The 20,371-nt window shown below is 40.3% G+C and overlaps 1 protein-coding gene across 1 annotated transcript; it reads right to left on the bottom strand.

The window, feature by feature from the left end:
• Positions 1-548: 548 nt before the first annotated feature.
• On the bottom strand, positions 549-19,092 carry PLA2G15 (phospholipase A2 group XV). Its single transcript, XM_036390291.2, has 6 exons — positions 18,882-19,092; positions 11,214-11,370; positions 9,714-9,832; positions 8,140-8,238; positions 7,500-7,724; positions 549-4,738 (listed from the first exon to the last, which is right to left on the bottom strand). The coding sequence occupies exons 1-6, from the start codon at positions 19,018-19,020 to the stop codon at positions 4,227-4,229; spliced, it is 1,251 nt and encodes a 416-aa protein (XP_036246184.1). The 5' UTR covers positions 19,021-19,092; the 3' UTR covers positions 549-4,226.
• Positions 19,093-20,371: the final 1,279 nt, after the last annotated feature.

Raw genomic sequence — 20,371 nt, 5'->3', positions numbered from 1 at the left:
ACAGAGAGGAGCAGCAGTCACTAACACTCTACTGGTCTTACAGTCATTATCATGTTAGAAAAACCACAGATGCTCACAGAACCACTGCCTAGCATGACAGTTTCTTAAGAGCCACAATGCACTATTTCTAATTGGAAAAAGATTGTTTCATACAACTATGAAACTGTATGGTCATCATGCATGGGTTTGTGGGTTAGTTTGGAAACCAACACCATAAAGGAACTGCAGGCATTTAAAACACTTCACGACTGAGAAACTAATTTCAAAATAATTACCTGAGCAGAATTATAAGGCAACCTGAGAACTTTTTTTAACACAAGACAAGCAAGATGCAAGAAAAAGAAATTGAGTAGTCTCAATCCCACATCTTCATAAATTCAAGAACAATTAACAGTGAACTCCAAATGTACCAAAGACAGTAGGTGCATTTGGGAGATTAAGGAAGAATTACTGTGAGAGCCAGCAATCATCTTTAGGGAAGAAAAACAACACCGAGTTTTCATTTCCTTTGAGAACTGAGACAGCACATTATTCACAACAGGAGACAATCAGTATTAGATCAACTTTATTATATTATCAAATTTGACAATAAAATATTCAAAATCTATTGAACACATTCATACACAAGAACATATAAAATGCCAGGCCTCATGTTCTGTACAAAATACTGGTTAGTGTAGAGCAGCAAAGTCACTGCCAAACATTCCCTGAATTTAAGAGGGCCTTGAACACACTGTGCTCCAAGAATTACCTTAATACCAAACATTCCTTCCTTTGGTCTGCAAGTCCTTTGCAATTATTGCTAGTTATTGAAGCTTTCTGCTTTTATACAAATCACATAGTGACTCTGAACCTCTTCAGAAGTACTACAATGACAGCTGAAAGCTTCTTCAGCATTGTCTATACAAGTTGCCAAAAATAAGAAACACATTTGGTCCTCAAGACTAGTTTTGGTTTCTGAAAATATCCTGGAAGAATAAAACTAAGTAAAAATTATGGAAAGAGACACATAATTAATGCTTTAGGTATAACAAAGATACATTAGTGAATTCAGACACTTCAGCTGTGCAGTGTGGCAAAGCACCTGAGTTAATCCTCTTATCAAAGTGCTACATTCTCACTAAAGATATTTTTCAGACCTCCCCCTCCACAGGAATGGAGACAGCTCAGAGCCCGTGGCTGCAGCAGGTCTGACAGCAGTGCTCAGTGCTGCCCTTGCAGAGGATCTGCTCAGAGAGCAGCCACTCCTCACACACAGTGCAGGGCTTCCACTTCAGCAACTGGAATAATGCATTCACTTCTCAATGAGAGCTGCATCCTAACATACAAGAAACTGCAAATGAAAGGGCTGATGATCATTTGGTAGGGGGAAAAATGACCCCACACTTTCCAGACATAAAACTCCAGCCTGCAGATGCACCACAAGTAATCAAAGAACACCAGAGGTGCTGTGCTTGCTCTTACACAGCACTTAGGTACACACATTTCTTTACAACAGTACAACAAGGCTTTATAGTGACAAACAACAGAACAAACAAATAAAAGCCTTGAAAAACCTTCAGCTTCATTTTACCACATTAACTATCACAAGGCTTGTCTAGCAACAGAAAACTGGTATAGAAATCTTCAGTTTAAAAGACACAGCCAACTAATCTCAGAAACAGTACTGGTTGCCAAAATTAGAAAATAATAAAAAAGTTGTGCTTTTTTTCTTCTTTTGGGTCACAAAAAGTGTATTTAAAAAGTACTAAAGAGCCCAAACATTTTTTGAATAATGTATTTTGGAACTTCAAATCACAAAAAACCCTGCAGCTAAATTCTTGCTAGGAGACTGAAAATGCTATTGATTAATGGGTAAGGATCCAAATGAATCTTACAAACGTTCTCCAGATCAGGTTAAGTATTGTTTACCTACATTGTTTTCTCATTTTTCAGCCCTTGATGTCTATGTTGGTATCCTGCAATACAGCCTCCAGCTCCACTCAATCCAGTGCTTATTAACAAGCATTCTCCTTCAGCAAGAAATACAGATTGTGATTATATGTTTTCTGTAATTTATTCAGATAGCCATTTATTCAAAAATTGAGTCAGACCAAGGAAGAACTTTATCATCTTCAAACAGTCTTGGAACACAAGCCTGAAGCTTATCCAGCTGACAAGCCCTGCATAAAATAGATCACTTGGCTAAAGGGCAATTTTCTGTGGGGACTTTTTGAAGGAGGGGTTGAGTTGGCTTTTTTCCCCCTCCTTGTTGTAGGGCTTCTTCTTTTGTGGGGATTGATTGTTTAGGTTGACTGGTTGTGGGGTTTTTTTGTTTTTGTTTTTTTTTTTTTAATCTCAGCAGTTACACATTGCAAAGGCTGTGGACAAGTCAGTACTTACCCTGGAAAAGTCTAGGCAATATTGCTGCTGGACTACAGGGTCCTGGACAAGTGAGGACAAGATTAATGATCCATTTTAAAAATCAGGAAAATGTCTACACTCCCTCAACATAAGCACTAGGAAAAAATGCAGAGGAGGAAACAAAGCTACATAAGGAAGTTAAAACCTAGTAAGATAATTAGCTTGGTGATGACTCTAGTTCTAATTGTTTTGAATTAATAAAAGATTTCTGAATTAAAACTAAAGTCTTACAACTTCCTTCTGATTCCATTCTACAGTAGCAGGAGTTCAAGCCCATCAGTTCAACAGATCTTATTGAAATGTCCAGTGGCAGAAAACATTTTAGGCATGCTACCAAAATAGTTAAAACTTTAGCCTTTTGACAATTCAATTTCTTAAGTAATCAATCCTTAATAGTTTGAGTTTCTGCAACTCTTAAAATATTTTTCTTGGAGAATCTAGCATTTTGAAAGCATTCAAAGCTGTGTTTTTAGAAAACTAAGTGCTGTCTAACTGGGTGACTGGTTTTAAAGCAAGCAAGCGAGAATTTTTGAGTACAACTATTTCTCCAACAGGATTTCTGTAATCAAGGTGGTAGATATGATGGCCTTTAGACCTGCACTTCTGTGGAGGTCAGAGTTGAAATTACTATTTTAACATTGAGTAGAACAACACTGTAGGAAATTACAGAACTGTATGTTCAGCAATTTATAGAAACATTTAAGGAAGCACATGTCCCAACTTCTTCAAATAGCAAAAATGAAACTTGTAATCTATGGGAAATTACTTTTAGTCCTAAAACAAATTCTTTTCAGTGGAATGCAATGTTGATCCAGTCACTGTTTAGTCAGACAACTGGACCAAAAGTATTTGACTGAGAACAAGTTTTATACTCCATACTGGTTTTCATTCCCCACTCTATTTCAGAAGTTCACTTTTCTTTAAATACTGCCCACCATCCATTATCATTTCCACCACAGGGGGTTGTTTTCCACCCAGAAATGCAATTCTATACCTTACAGAGTGCCAGTATTCAATTAGCTTTGATTGATGTGCTACTGCACACTGCTACAGTTATTACAAGCACCAACCACAGTTTAGCTTCATTCCCTCACTGAGAAATAAAGCACAGGCTGAGAACTCCTCAGACTCCAGACTGTATGTGATCAGGGATTCTAGAGGTTGATGAGCAAACCATTTCCTCTTTCTAAAATAACCCAGTAGGGCATCTAATAAAGAAGCTTCAAGTAATTCACACATCTTTTTTCCCCCCACAGGCTGTAATAAATAAAAGTCTGGATTGCCACAGTGATAGCACAGTTCCAGGCAGACCTCTTCCCTATTTTCCCAAGTAGATATGCACATTCACAAACTAATCCACTGGGAACTGTGGATCAGAATATGCAAGACCCTTTAAAATGCTTACTGTGTTTGCCACATTGTTAATACCATTCCCTTGGGCATCCAAAATTGCCATCCTTCCAAACCTTCCACTCCAAACCTGCAAAGACCACACAAAGGAACTCTGGGATCTATGAGTTCATGTGGTATGTGCAAGGGGATGCACAGTCTCCAAATGAAAGTCCGTATGACCATTGGACACAACACCAGAGGCAACAAAATGCATATTTGACAAAATTTTCAGAATGTGAAAATACCATGAAATATCATGAACACAAATCAGAGACAAACAATCATTTAGAATACCAAGCAACTTGAAAACAACCTTTTAAAAAAGCAAAATAAATAATTCAAATATCTAAATATCAAGGGATTAAAAGGCATTTCCCCATATTTAAGGGAAGGCATCACAGGTGAGGAAAATAACTATCAGCACAAGGTTATCACGAACCAATGAGCAGCTTTTTCACATAGGAGATAGTAGTTTCATTGGACAGCATTTGAATGTGCTCGTTTCCTGCAAGCTCAAACATCACCACTTCCTGTTCCTGCCTGTGCACCCACTTTCTACATTGCAAGGCACTCTGTAAGTTCACTGTACCATCCCCATCACTGTAGAAGATCTTGGGCTCTCTGTCAGGGAAGCTCTCGTAGTGGAAGGAGTCGGGGGTTTCCACGCCCGTGCCGTAGAGGCAGTGGATGCGCACGCCGGGCGGGGTCATGGCGTACACCAGGGGCTCCGTGTCCTGCCTCATCAGCCAGCCATCCTCGAAGTTAATGTCCCTGTAGAACTTCCAGTAATCCCTCAGTGTGTAGTTGGCTGTGGGGGTGCTCACAAACACCTTGTCTGGAGGCCACGTGTAGTTGTAGGGGAGCATCCAATTTGTGGAAACTGCTGATCTCTGCTGGTCTCTGATCTTGAGGGAACTGATAACAGGGATTCTGTTGTTGTCGCCTTAGGGGAAAAAGTGGAATTTCATTATCCAGAAAGCAAGACATCAATCCTAATCAGCAGCAATTACTAGCACTCATGGTGATAACATGAATAAGTTTGTTCCCCTGGCTTACAGTGACAATTTGAAAAGTTTTTCCTCATTTATGATTGTCTCGTAAATTAACTTCTGCAAACTGACTTTTAATAACTTCCAAGATTTAAATATGAGTTGATGAATGACTGAAACAAATGGCTTAAACTAACACATTACTAAAGGATAATTTATATGCACCTTTCTGCATATTTTAACAATTGTTCTTCCATCTTCACAAAATCAAAAGCTGCTTAATAATTACAGTGATTACTTAAAAAAAAACCTGAGACAAACACAAATTTATACTCCTTGTTTTTTTCATTATCACAGTGGCTGTCACATTTCAATTCCTTTGTCAGCTGAACTTTGAATTTTATTGTGTCCATTATTAGATCCAGGTGGTTACAGCATGTAGTGGTCCAGGTCAACTATGCCATAAAAATTGAAATGCTGCAACTGAAACCACTCTTCCTGAAAAATATAATTTGGTGCTATTTCAATTCCATGGGGTGGCACTATTGCTTCAGCAAGGAGAAACAAAGCACAGTAATGCCATCTTTAGGAGGACTGTATGTGGACATTCGCTAGTCTGAAAGAGATAAAGTAAACTCAAATGCACAGCAAGAATCACAAAGGTCCTGAAAAATGGGTTTCATGATACTGTGCGGTGTAACCACCTCACTGTGCACTCTCACTGCTAAGTTACTGAACACTGCTTGGCAGTTTTCAGCAAAGAAAGCCCAAGTTCTGAACTGAACAATGAAAGGAATGTGTACAAGATTTATTTCCAGCAGAATAATCAAACACAGAACCTGACTATCCCAGCCTTCTCTTACAGAACTCTTACAAAGTGCTTCTCAAATCCTTTACTTTTCTCATAAGTGAAGAAGTACAGGATGGCCAACACCACATTTAAGTCAGCAGACGCATCAAAACCTTAGGTGTAAGGAAGACACTGCTAATATTTCAACTTTTCAACATGTTAAAAATAGAAACAAACCACTGTGAGCTTTGTGTCTTTGCCCACTATAGTGGGATCAAGCAAAGCTCAAGTACAAGTAGCTGAAAGTATCACAGAACTCTCCAGAAAACAATTCCACCAGTGTACGGTTTACCACTTTGATAACACAGCTGTGGATTTGACATGAAGCTCCTGGCATCACAAATTATAAACAGGAATGGGAGCAGAAAGAATGCATTCATAGAGTGCCTTGTCTTTCCTGCTGAAATGCAGTATTTTCCTTTAAAGCAACAGTTCTTCAGCATACTAATCCTGATAACTTTAGAAACTCTTAAATAGACTAATGCAGTCCAAGGGCTGATGGTGGTGCTTTACCATGGCGGAAATTTGACACAGAAACAGCTTAAACCTGTACATTCTGATATTATGTTTGCCCATGTAACTTTCCCACACAAATCTTAAATTTCTGCTCCAAAACAGAAGTTTAGTACAACAGATACACAGATTAAAACATGACTGACTATATTACAGTAGAAATTTAGCTATTCATTATGCATTAGTAGAATTAGCCCCTTTGCTTGAGATACGTTATAAAGTGTAGACAAGGTATGAAGCAGAAAAGTTTAATCCAACAGAGATATGGGACGATGGAATATAATAGTGTAATTTTATGAGGGTGATATCATTGTTCACTTCTTGCCATTTCTGTAGCAAGCAAGTATGTCAGACAAAGCCTGTGGGAAAAGGGAAATAAATTTTTAGAGTGACATTTCAACAGCTTTAACAATGTGTAAATTGGATGTTTGTATTGAGTCAAGTTTTCTAATTAGTAATGGAGTAGTGCACTACTGTTCAGAATCAAATGCCTTTGCTAGGCAAAGTATTCTTTGCTCTGTCCATGCATGGCTGACTCTTGCTGTGTGTTTTGCATTTTGATGAAGTCCAATTTTTGATGTCGGCTTTGATTAGGAAGAAGACAGTGGATATCCAAAGCTAACAAGTCAGAAACAAGCTACAAAACCAAGCCAGAAACATCAAGAACTAAATGTCAAAGCACATGATGTAATTATGGTATCACATGATGGGTAAGTGAACATTTTCCATCAGTCATTTTCAGTTATTTAGTGAAGTATATTGTGCTGCTTTATTCAATTTTTTTGTTTTTTAGTCTCTGGCATATCCAGTGTGCTAAACCCAAGACCTCAAAGATTCATTTTCCTAATGAGTTACAATTAAGAGTTACAATTTTCACCTGACATTTACACTGGACACACCCAGCGTGTCCCCACCATCTCTACAAATTTCCTTTAATGTTAACCTCAAGCAGCTGTGTGATCTTTAGTCAAAGGAAACTGCTGAATGCTCTGGAGTCCTTTGTAGCTTTGCAATACTGAACAGAGAGAAATCAGGCTGGTGGCAGAAGGGACAGAAAGGGAAGGCATCAGGCCAAACAGCAGACAACACAACAATCTGCTGAAAAAAGGTCAGGAGAGGTCAAGAAGGAAGAAAGCTCCTGGTTACAGGATGTGGGAAATCTCAGTCCACCCCCACAAACATGAAAGATAACAGTTGGGTTGCAGGGCTTGAAACACCCAGTTGTTATTGCTTACAAAAAAAGTATTTTTCCCTTCATGGTACCTTAAACTCTTATCCTGCAGTCCTACAGTCACAGCCTCCTTAGCAGTGTGCACTACACATAGCACAGGGCAGAGCCCCAAATTACCTACCTGAGGCCAGCACACGCAGAGTTTTGGCCACTCCCCCCCACGGAGCACCCAATGACACATAATCCTTGATGTACTTGTCCTTCCAATCCTGGGGCTGGCGGTTCAGGAAGTAGAGGGTGTACATGTTCCCCATGCTGTGGGCAATCAGCACAACAGGGCTCCCATACTGCTCATACAGCAACTCGATCATCTTGCGAAGCGCCACAAAATAGTCTTCATTCTCATCTAAAATATACACATTACACAGTGAGAGTTATTAATTGGGAATGCTGAGCTTTAAAAACAAATAAGCTTTTAAATAATAGTGTTGAACTGTCTGCAGAATTAATAATGCAGACCTCAGAAATTCCAATACTGAATGGGAGGGGTGGGGGTTTTGTGTGGATGTACTTTGCTGAAATGGGTTTTTTCTGTTGTTTTGTTCTGGTTTTAAGCAAGTTTTAAGTAGCAAGTTGGTTAAAGAAGAAAAAAAAAAATGAAACCACAACACCAAGCTTGCATTTGTATCCAGGAGTACCCCAGCCCTGAGAACTAGACAAAATTAAGTTTTTAGATTGTGAAGGATGGGAGAAGTGATTCAATACATTATTTGCTGGGTAGGAGAGTCAAAATTTTATTAAAGTAACAGTATATTATTTACTTGGTGCCTTTCTCCAGTCATAAGGTGCTCCTCTTACATCTTCATCACGTTTGTAGCCCCAATCTACTAAACTCTGCACCAACATATAAAAGTAACTTCCTGTAAATATCAGATAAGAGAGAAATAGAAGAGTAACAAGGTTAGTGTGAGAAGCAGCTGTCAGCCACTACTGCAAAACAAGATTCCAGAGGCAGTATTTGTGACACCCTATGTACACACTAAACCTGCAGTTTGCCTTTAACAATCTAGAAAGCTGCATGCATATTAAACAAAATGAGTTATGCTCACTATCCCCCAAAAATCAAGATAATATCACCACTAAAACTTCTTACTAGATGGCTGACCTCTCAAACCTTTTGGCAGCCAAATGTAGTATATACAAAGTGGATAAATTTTACTCAGCAGAGGAAAGTTTACCCTTGAATTGCAAGATAATAATTTCTGAGGGGTTTTCAGAGTCATAGCTTTTGTTGATTACAAATTAAAATTAACAACAGGTAGGGAGTAACAGTTGGCCAGGACTTCAACATTTATTCTTGGAAACAAATGCTTATTATATACCCTAGGGCAGAACGCCAGAAACTACCCCAAAACTTTTTTTATCTCTGGGGTAGTGGACTAAGACTTAAGTAATTGAACATAAAGCTGTAATAGCAAAAAGGGAAATAGCTGCAGACTGCATATTGAAAGATGTGACTTAATACGAGGTTTGACACGTGGGATTTAAGTATTACCACGACTAAATGCATCAGAACAGTCTACTGAACATCAGAGCCATATTTAAGTTTTGAGCAGAACCTCACTTGTTAGTCTTGAATGTTTATCATACTGTCCCTCAAGTGGAGAATTGAATCATGGTGTAAGAGTGACCTAGTGCAGATCATTAAGCACATCACTGCCCTTAAAGAACAGATCCATGCTATGCAGCACATGAGGCTCAGTCCATTACTGACTATTCAAGTCCTCCAGTCTTCAGCCACAGTGAACAACTCACAAAAGCCTATCAAACTCTGTGTTTTCTGAAACATGACTTCTACAAAGGCACCAAACAAAAAACCCTGAAAACACATTAATGCAGAAATCTTTTGCAGCACAAATGCAATTATATAATTATTCTGACATCAGCAAAATACAAGGAGCTACCCATTGTGGTACCATATCTCCCAATCCAATTAACCCATTCCTAAGGCCAAAGAACATCATCTGAGTAAGAACTGAGTAACAAGTTCTTACTCAGAACTTGTGCTTTTATTTCAGTTTTGCTTGTCAAGCTTCTGTCACAGAATTTTCTACTCAAGCCATCTCATTTTCAGAAAGCATCTGTCCTCAATATGGCTACTCAGATTTCATCCACTTAGATTGAGACGAGATTCACAATTAGTATTGTGTCAAATCTTAGTTTCATCTATCAGGCCACGCAACAAACGAAACAATACAATGCAATGAAAACTCTTAAAAGCCAAGTGAGCTCACAGAACTGTAATTTGAAATCACATTTCAGAAGCTTGTTGCATAAAGACAAACTAGAAAAACCCTGCAAGTGACAAAGCACTCCAGACACAGCTTGTACATACCAACACTCCTTTTACTTGGGTCAAGAAATTCCAAAGAAAACGTCTGCCCAAAGCCGGGCACTCTGATATCCACTCCATCTGGTGGTTCTGTGATCTTACTTGTTCGGTTATACACCAGCCTGGGGAGGAGGGGAAGGAAAACAATGAGAAAAACCATGAAACATGTTTTATTGCCACATGACAACCCTCAATTACACTGGGTCTCACATTCTGAGTGCAGTACAAGAACTTTAAGTGCTGTTACTCAGAAGGAGAAAAAAACCCAACCCAAGCAGACACGATCGGAGTACTCTTATGGCTAAGAGATTATACAGTGCAAACAATTACTTGAATTACTTCAATGCTCCATGGTGCAGAATCTAGGACTTTTTGCCTCTGTAAAACTGAGCATATGGATGTGGGACTAAACTTCATCTTTAAAATATCAGCTACTTTATATAGTTCTATATAAAGAAGTTCTATCATTTGACTTTGCATCAAGCTACAAAATTGAAAAACTTATAAAGAGCATAGGAATGTGGCAATAGGACAGAAAATACCTATTAAATCAGACATCAAAAATATTAACCTACCTAAAAATAATTAATTTCTATTTAACTGAAACACCCATACCAGCATAAGGGAGTACTTTATTTCCTGATTAATGACTACTGGCACCTCAGGAAACATATTGAGGTACTGAGTGTTGTGTAAATACTTTTCAAAATAACTCAGGATGTGAAGAATCTGGAGCACTGAATCAGGAGTTTATTTCTTTAATCATCCCTGTTATTACAGTTGGGGGTTGGTTTGTTTTTAGTACCATATCAATACAATTGCATTTCTGAATGCAAGTTTTTGCCCCTAGATGGAGTCTAAGCATCTAAACTGATGCACAAATCTCTTAACAAAAAAATCTCTCTAATCCATAAGGCACAGGGCAAGACAAAGCAGAATGCTTTACAACAGCTCAGTACATTAATAAAAAAGCAACATGCCAACACAATAGTTTTTATTTGCATCAGCTAATTATTTCTTGTTTTCATACATATATTTATATTATTTTTACAAGAACACTAATAAAACAGATTGAAAACAACATGAAAGTTTTAAATTAGGCAATTTTTTAACACAAAAATATTTCAGGTGGAACTTCCTGTGCATCAGTTTCTGCCCATTTCCTCTTGTCCTATTGCTTGGCAAAAAAAAAAAAAGGAGCAGAAAACCTCCTCCTTGAGATAAGGGCCATAGAGGCATCTAACAAGTGCTCAAACCTACACTGAGTCACTGGTAGAAGAGAAAGGGGAAGAAATTAAGAGAGCCTCTGCTCTTCATCAGCAATTACAGCCACTTCAGATGAAACAGAGCTACATCCTCAGACCCATCCTGTTAGCCTGCCCAGCAGAATTCCAAATCATTGCTCTCACTGGTCTTGAATCAAAAAGGAATTTAAAGGCAGCCATTCTGCATATCAGCCTATGGAAAGGATGTAATTGTAAAGAGGAATATTCCTGCTCTTACCTGATATTATCAATCCAGCAGTCAATGATGACAGGCAGAAGCAATTCTAGATTCAGCCAGAGTGTAAAATAACTGTCTGTCTTCTTAGAGCAGAGATAGTGCACCACTGATGGCTTATCTAACTTTGCTTCCAACTGATTACCTAAGTCCCCTGGAACTGAAAGATATAAAGAGGAGAGAGACATATAAAAAGAAGATAGTTAATTAAAGCATATAAGATTTTCTATTGCAGTATACACAGCTAAATATTGTAGCCCTTATGTGCATTATCACTGCACCCAGAGACACCATCGGGTTTTGTAAGTGGAGAACAAATACTACATAAGAAGATACTATATATACATTTTCCACTGAAAATATTTCTATACTTTCAAAGCTCATTACCTGAGACACCAACATGTAGAGTGCTTCTGGATGAACAGCTCCTAACTTCAAAGAGCAGACTATAAAGGAGCATGTAAGGCCATAGGTATGAAAAGAAAAGATTGTCTAGGACATCAAACTGATCTGTGTTTTCAAGTACAGACTGAATCTTTCTGAGAGAACTTTTTTCCAGAGCATCACAACTACACAACTTTGTTCTCTTTAAACAGTTGCCTGCAAACTTTCAATTTGACATTAGAAATGTAAAAAGTAAAAGACTGATTTATATTACTTATCTTCCCTTTTTCACATAAGACCAGACTTTTACAACACAAGATATGGTTGGCTAACAGTGTAAAAATGCATTTTCATCTCTTTTACATTCAGGTTTTGGCAACATCAGTTACATTTTTTTCCTTTGGAAACCTTACATGAGTAAGACTTGGTGGAAAGGGTCTTGGCTATTTGCACCTTCTTAAGGCATATACTAAATGTCAGTATTCCTTTGACTAAGGTTTATTCTTCATTATTTTTTAAACCCTAGATGGAAACAGGAATATTTTCCCAAATTAGAATTAAACAATAACAATTTTCAGCACCAAGTCTTCAGAAAAACTTCTTACATTCTGTTATGTTTAGTCATTTTTTCCTCAAGAAGCAGTGAGAGAAAAACATTTCAGTAACTGAAAAGTTTTTCTGTATTAGAAAAATTTAGAAGTTAGGCACTTTTTAAGGGTTCTCTCCTTTTAGGTCCTCAAAGCCCCCTTTTTAGGGTGTGCTTGTCAATGTTTAGTTTTGAAGTTTTTTAATGCAGGTCTACCCATACATTTGTTCCCCCTATCCCCCAGTAAACTGTGCAATCAAATCAGTTTGAGTTCTATAATACACTAATACTTAGCAATGGTTTAAGGAAAGAGAAAATATCATTTAGCAGAATGCCTAATTTAACCAGAAAACTAGATGTGCTTTTAGAAAAAAATGTTATTGCAGAACTGAAAAAGGCCAAAACTTCAGATAACCACATTCTTACAACCTCCAACCACAGCAGGTTATGCTCCACCATGAGATGTACCTCAGGATTTCTTTATTAACTACCTCTACTTTCTCATTAGGTTTTTAGGAGCTTTATTTTTGTCACCTTAAGTGAAACGTTAAAAGGCCCAGTAGCTGACCATGGTTTATTTTAGGTCATATTTCAAGGACTCTGATATACTGGAAAGCATAGTAAGGGAGATTTCAGCATTGCATCACACCTTAGAAAGAGTTTACTGAAGTTCAGTCTTGTAACCTCACAAAATCCTACTTAGGAATTGCTTAGAAAACTAAGGCAACAACTTGTTCCAGTCTCGTGCCTCTGGCCTATCAGTGCTTTTAATTGGAAAGGGAACAGAACGTAATTCTATTTATATCAATCTTTCATGACTGGCCAGCTTCAGCAGCAGACCTGCCAAGGACAGAACAGGTTGATTTTGTCTTCAGTTTCAATGCAAAACAAAGAAGGGTGACATTTTGTCCTAGCCTAGAATCTCACTTCCTGTGTAAAAATAAAGTTCTTCCAGCAAAGACACCCTTCAAAGACTTAGACAAACACCTGGGGTATTAGGGTTTGGAGAACTTGCTGAGGTTTCCAAACTGCACTCAATCAATCACAAGCACTCCTGCTCAGAGTAGGGAAAACTCACAGCTGAAGAAGTTTCAGATTATAATCAAGATACATCTATCAACAAAGCACTGAAAGCAGGAAACTGTACAAAATCTCACTTGGACTTAATGGAATGATCTCAGATTAACTGCAACTTTCATTTAGTTAAGATGTTTTATCTTCAAGCTTCTGGAAGATAGAGGCTCTGCTCCTCTGTCCAATTCAGGACACAAGATGAGAAACATGACAAACTGATGTTACTCAAGGGATGATAAGAAACAAGATGAAAAATGGCAATTTTTTCAATTCTAAACATAAGAGAAAGGACAAGTTCTACCTGTGCAAAGATAAATACTGTAGCTAAAAAATAAATTCTGATGTACAGGTATGATACCTGTTTGTTTGTAAAGCAGGGATTAACAAAAATGTTTTTGTCATGTTTACATTTCCATATTAACAGTGAAGCTGCTAATCACTATCACTCACACCTTAGGGCTCTTTTATTTTCTAAAGTATACTTTGCAAACTGAAGATGCTTCGTGATGAACCTATAGGAAACAAAATACAAATTTTTGATTTTGAGATTATGGAAAAAAACATGCAAGATCTTCAGCCTTCAACCCAACCAGTTTAACAGTGTTAATGATTTACATTTTGGCTGGAGAACTACTTAGTGGATTTTTATAAGTAACAGGTTAAAAAATATCACACTGAAGATTAATTCTGTAGGTTAAGGATGTAGCTTTGTAAATTTCTATGGTGGAATTTGAAAGCAATAGAAAAACACGGTTCCCTTTGCTTTCAGGCCACACAGAGGATGGACCTGCAGGCAGAGTAATCTGTAGTAACATCAGTAACATCAGTATGTCATGTTTCTCATCTCGTGTCCTGAATGCAATTTTTCTCCTCTTCTCATCTACCAATATCTGCAGTTTCTAAATCTTTAATATCTCCAGCAAAAAGGGAGTTCTTTAAAGTTCTAAAAGTTCTTTTTAAAGCCTGCACACTGACTCCTAAAATAACTTGTTTGTTAAGTTCTGCAAAATACATCAGCACTAGTTAAGACCGGATGTCCAAGACAAGATCTTCAGCAGTGCCCTGCTTCCCTAATTTGCAGCTGTGTAATTCCTCTGTTGATTTCAGAACTGCAACATTTGGAAAAATTAGATTTCTTAGTCAGCAGAAAAATGTGTTTTCATAAGATTTTGGGTTCTATCAGTTCTAGCACATCCTCCTTTTTCACAAAGATGCTAATCCCAACAAAACTCACTCTAATACATCAATAAACCAAATTCACTTCTAATATTTATAGTATTCTTGGCATATTTTTTTGGTCTCATATGGCCCGACAAAACTAGTAGATCTCCCTCTGGGATGTGTTTTTATATGATTAAACTGTAAAGAAAAGCACATTTAGAAAGATCATTAGAGTTTAAGAGAGGTAACAGACTGTGAATTGCAGTAATTAGCTTTAGGATACATTCCTACTCCTGCCTATCACCATCCTTAAGTCTTAATGACAGATTCACAGTTCCCACCAAGAGACAATTAGCAAATTGCACCCTAAAAGTGACTTGCCTTAAGACTGCTCAGATAAAAATAAAAAAGATCATCCAACAAATGTCCAAATATGAGGATCCTTAGAAAAAAAAAAAAAAAGGGTATCTATTTAATAACAGGATGGGGAGCCAGGATATTTTTTCATGCAGGGGAAAAAGAAAAAAAGAGGGCCAGCAGTTGGTACTTTTTTATTGCTTTTATCTGAAATGCAAATGCCTTTGGGTATTTATCAACTATTGTAACTTTTTAACCAGTAATTATTTCCTCAAATTACTGTTGTCTTTTTGGTTCTATAAATTAGTCTTCCTGCAAAATGAAGCAACTTCCCAGGAAAATTAATTTTAAACTCTGACTACAAGTCTCAGAATGTCTTGAAGCAGCTCATAGACTCCATGGACTGCCACAGAAAAGGCCTTGTTTAAAATTAGGAACAAGAAAGCAAACAACGTCTCACATGATACTTCCAGATACCTTGGATCACATGAGGCATAAACATTTAAATCACTCCTGACATCTAGCCAGCTGACCATCCAAACATACAGAGCTCAATTAGCAGTCAGCAGGAATTCACAGGCACAGCTCCTTTGCATGTAAATCAATTATTAACAAACTTCATTTAGGTGTCTTTCTAGAAAACTTTAGCCAAGTACCTAACAAATTGTTTGCAGAAGGTATCAGAACATTGATATAGTTATTGTGTTGAGTCAGCTCTAAAAGGTAAAACAGTTCAGTGCATCTGACACTGATCTTATAAGGATGGGTTACCAGCTCCAAAAATGCCTAAGACACAAAATAGTATGCAGTGATTATTGATGGACTGTATCAGAGAATGAAGAACAGCCACAAAAACTACTTGAAACTAGGATTAAAGACAACCTGTTGAACATCACCAAACTGATAAGAGAAGTGTAAAAAATTATAGTTCATCTAAATATAAAGCAGATAAGCAGAAGTAATTGCACAGAATACATGTAATATACATTTTTAGTAGAACAGAAGCATTCAGTGGGTTATTTTGGTTCTTAAAGATGATTTTTCTGTATGATTACATCATCCTAGCTAAATAGAAAACACTTTTTTTAAAGTGCCTTGAAAAAGGCATAAAAGTATATCAGTACCATAATCAGTCTCCTTTTCCCCCAAAACACTTGGGAAAGGAATCTGAGACAATCACCTTAGGTTTTAATGAGAATTGGGTCTTATATCAGGCCTTCAAGCAGGCTCTGTAAGTAAGGTTTTGACTTTCACCTGCTGCTTCTTCTTCTTCAACGTCACTATTATATAAATATACTTCAATGCTTTTTTATTTAAATCTCAGAGAAAACTGAGCAATTGCACTGCAGAATTTTGCTGTCAGTTACTACCTATGGCACTCGGTCCCTGGTGCTGCTCCCTTGGTATGAATGAACACGAGCTCCAGGCAGAGCAGCTCCTATTCCTAAGGCACGTCGAGTATGCACAGACCAGCTTAAAAACAACCTAACCCAAGCCATGTGGTGCCACTCTCCGCATTCTTTGTGCCAGCTCGTCCATTAAAGTAATTCAACTACAAAATTAATCACTTCTTCCTCATCAGGTTATTTCCTCATGCTTTAGCAAGACAAAGGACTCCACAAAGTGGTCAACAAATAGGTACAAGGAAAGCTGGGTGAGCACTAATGAGCTGCTAGACTGGCAGAGCTGTTCCACAGAACCACCTTTCACCTGAGCCAGCTGGGGGCTCCCCAAATCTGAGAGCTGCTGCCATCACACCTGTGGCCAAGAGTTACAAGGCTGTCTTCATGCAGCTCAGCTGTTTTCAGATGTGAGATTCCCCGAAGGAGCAGTTTGTCTGTACCTGGGTAGCAGAACAGAAGTTACCCACACGTGAGCAACACTCCATATTTTGCAAGATTCTGCTCTAGTTCCCCTCTGTTACTTGGGTAAGCATAGATTGCAACTGCAAAGTGGGGTCATTACACAAAAGATTTGAGAGCAAGCTACACTGGGTCTTGTGACCACCCCCGTCCAAAATATTTCTGAAGTGATCACTATGTTGACAACATTCCTTTAAACAGCATTTCTTCTTTCTTTATTCCTTAAATCAGGTGGCCAACTTGTCACTTACAGAGTATGACCAAATTTAAGTCCCCTTTCTACTGAGGCATGTTAACCTCCAAACAGATCAAGAGGGAATGCTTTGATCATGAGAACCTGTTTATTATTAGATAAAAATTTATTTTAAAACTGAACATACATGAGAAATTAGGAGTCTAGATGCCAGTCTGATAAATCAGGAGGATCAACTCTGTCTTCCCACCTTGTATGGGCTCCAAATTCATCTCAAGCTTGTATAGGCTTGTATAATGCAGACTTACAGCTCTAAATCTTTTTCATTTGTGTATCCAGGTGATGTGGGTTTTTCTCCCTTCCCCCAAACACCTGTGTTAAGCCAGCACTTCGAATGCTTCCCTAAATGATTCTCATAAGCCCTTCCATCATCCTCATCACAGCAATTCCTAAAAAGCTTATTTTAACATGCCACACGTGCAAGAAGGAGGAAAACTGGTCAACAAAAAATCCAGGAAATTTTAAAATGCAGAGACTGACTAGAACACTGAGAGATACAAGTTCTGCAGCATTTGATGAAAATTCACTGTAACAGCAAGAAAGTCTGTTGTAAAGCACTCCGGATGAGTGTGTGCTCAGCCACACAGTATTTACCAGAATGTCTCTTCAGGAAATGTAGGTCAGCCACAGTTCTTAAAACCATCCTTAGGGAACATATATATACTTACAGAAGATGCATCAGTAGTAAATCCACACTTCTACAGTCAGTAACCCTTTCTGCCAGTTGCTTTTAAATCTTTGATTCCTTTCCAGATAGAGTTCAATAAAATCAGCAACTAAAACATCTCTGTCATCAGGAAGCTTGCACTGGAGCAAGTGCCAAGGCCTATTGCTACATCCAGCACCACAGAGTGGAAAGATGGCATAAAAGATTGTTTCTAGCCTCCTCAGACAGAATTCAAAGAATTCTTCCTGCTTCATTCAACTCCTGCCTCTTAGGACACCCTTCTGTAGTTTCTACTTCCAAACCACAGCCTGTCAGTCAGTTCAGAGACCTTCTAAGAACTGTGGATTTGTACACACTGTACCCTGAGATAACAAGAACATTTTTTAATACGCTCTGGTAGAGTTTGCCCTTCTAAGTCAGAAGTTTGTAACAGTAGTAACAAAGTCACCATCAGAGCCTAAATTATCATGAAATGGAGGCTGAACTGAACAACATGCCACTTTTCCCATCTTCTTAGTTTTTCTTCCCCTGTGACCATCAAGGTTAATCAATAATAAGAACATGCAGGAGGCTGAATATATTCACAGGAATGGCTACTGACATTACTGTCAGTAATGCAGTAACTGCACTTGCTTCTTGTAATTCTTAAGAACTACAATTTCAGTAGACAAGTTATTGAAACATTTAAAATTTATTTACATCTTATTACTAATGGATATAAAAAGAAACTAACAAGTATAACTTTTTAACTCGCATACGAATATTACCTGTATATTCATTACAAACTATTTTGTGTTAACAGGTGAAACGAAAGGCCAGTAACAAATACTCGTTTTTCATGTCATATGATGAAATGCCTATTTTTTTTTTTATTTTGTAATTCAACTGCTGGAACACCCAATCACTCCTCCTTCCACATCTGATTCCAACATCCTTCACGAAAGGTTCCTAGAGAGGAAAGACTTAAGCAGGGATGCTCTGGTGTTACTTAACGAGCTCGATGTGTATTAAAGCGAGCCTTGTCTGTCCCCCTCCGGCTGCCAGGCCAAGGCAGCCCCAGCCTGGACCTCCCTCCGCCGGGCCGGGCCGGGCCGAGCTGCCAGCGCCGGGGCAGCTGCGGAGCTGCCGCTCGGTGCGGGCCCTGCACCCCCGGTACCCGCGGAGCCCGGGCACTGCCAGCGGCGGGCGGGGCGCGCTCGCCGCGGCCGTGCCGAGCCCGCAGCGCCCCGGGCCCCTCGCGCCGCCCCGCCGGGGGTGGGTAACGGGGCCGGCGGGCTCAGCTCAGCCCGGCCCCGCAGCGCCCGCCCCGCCGCCCCCCGGCTCTTACCCAGCACCACGGGCGGCCCTGCGGGCCGGCGGCGCGGCACGCTCCTGCCACCGGGACACAGCAGCAGCAGGAGGAGGAGGCTGAGGAAGGAGCTCCGTCCGGAGCGCGGGAGGAGCCTGGCGCCAGCCGGCAGGAACATCGCCCCTGCGCATAACCCCAGGGCCGGGAGCCGCCACCTCTGCGCCGGGGCTGCCGCGGCCCGGCCGGAGTGCGGCCCCGCCGCCCGGCACGGCCAGAAAAGGGTCCGCCCGCCCCGCCGGGCCCGCCCCCGCCCGCGTCCGCCCCCGCCCGCGTCACCGCCGAGCGCGGCGGGCCCGGGCAGCCGCCGCTCGGCCCCGGCTGTGGGCGTTCGGTCCTCCTGTGGAATGCCCTGGCAGTGTGGTGGCCCCGGCTGTGGCAGTTCGTTCCCTGTCAGTGTGGCGGCCCCGGCTGTGGGAGTCCGTTCCCTGTCAGTGTGGCGGGCCCGGCTGTGGGAGCCCGTTCCCTGTCAGCGTGGCGGGCCCGGCTGTGGGAGCCCGTTCCCTGTCAGCGTGGCGGGCCCGGCTCTGGGAGCTCGTTCCCTGTCAGTGTGGCGGCCCCGGCTGTGGGAGCCCGTTCCCTGTCAGTGTGGCGGCCCGGCTGTGGGAGCTCGTTCCCTGTCAGTGTGGCGGGCCAGGGCTGTGGGAGCTCGTTCCCTGTCAGTGTGGCGGGCCCGGCTCTGGGAGCTCCATTCCCCCTCAGAAAGCCGTGTCAGTGTGGCGGCCCCGGCCGCAGTCACAGACTGCTGCTCCGGACAGGTAGGGACAGCTGCCCCCCGTTCTGTTGGGGCCGGCAGAAAACTCTGAGGAGGGAGATGTGCTAAGGGAGCAGAGACGTCTCTCATTATTATGTCTACAGTTGTTTGGTCGTGAAAAAGTCTTAACAGCGAAGTAATGGGCGTTTGCTGCAAAACATGTCTAAAAATAAGTAGCGCAAAAGGGGCGTGGTCAGAATGGTTGAAAGCCGAAGTGCTTGGAAGAGCTGGGAATTTTAGTGTTACACGGTCAAAGGACTGGGCATCTGATAGAGGAGCTCACGGGCATATCTGCACTTCAGGCAACACCCAGCTCATCTGGGAGCTAATTGGTACAGAGGATCCCTGGGATCAGGCGTTTGGCAATACTGAGAGGAAAAAAAATCATTAGACCTTTATACATGTAACAAGGACAGGCAGTCCTGTAATTACAGTAATTTGGAACCAGAAGTCTTATAAGCCTTTGTGCTTCAGCAATACCAGTTAGTACGGGCTACGTGCTCTGATTGGTGTGCAGGTCGTTTGATGGGTGTCTGCCTGTGGAGAGGAACAAGGAAGGGTATCCATTGAAGCAGAAATTAAATAGAGAAAAAAATGGAACCAGTGTAATCACAGCTCATGATCAGTAATGATTGTGCTGATGGGCTAGACAAGATTTCCTTCACTCAGTCATATATCTGCTCCTGCTGTGGAAACACACTTTCTGAGCCAGATGTTA

The sequence above is a fragment of the Molothrus ater genome, chromosome 12 (genome assembly GCF_012460135.2).
Source record: "Molothrus ater isolate BHLD 08-10-18 breed brown headed cowbird chromosome 12, BPBGC_Mater_1.1, whole genome shotgun sequence".
NCBI lineage: Eukaryota > Metazoa > Chordata > Aves > Passeriformes > Icteridae > Molothrus > Molothrus ater.
Note: the sequence above shows the minus strand (reverse complement) of the source record. Positions and strands in the feature narration are given on the sequence as shown.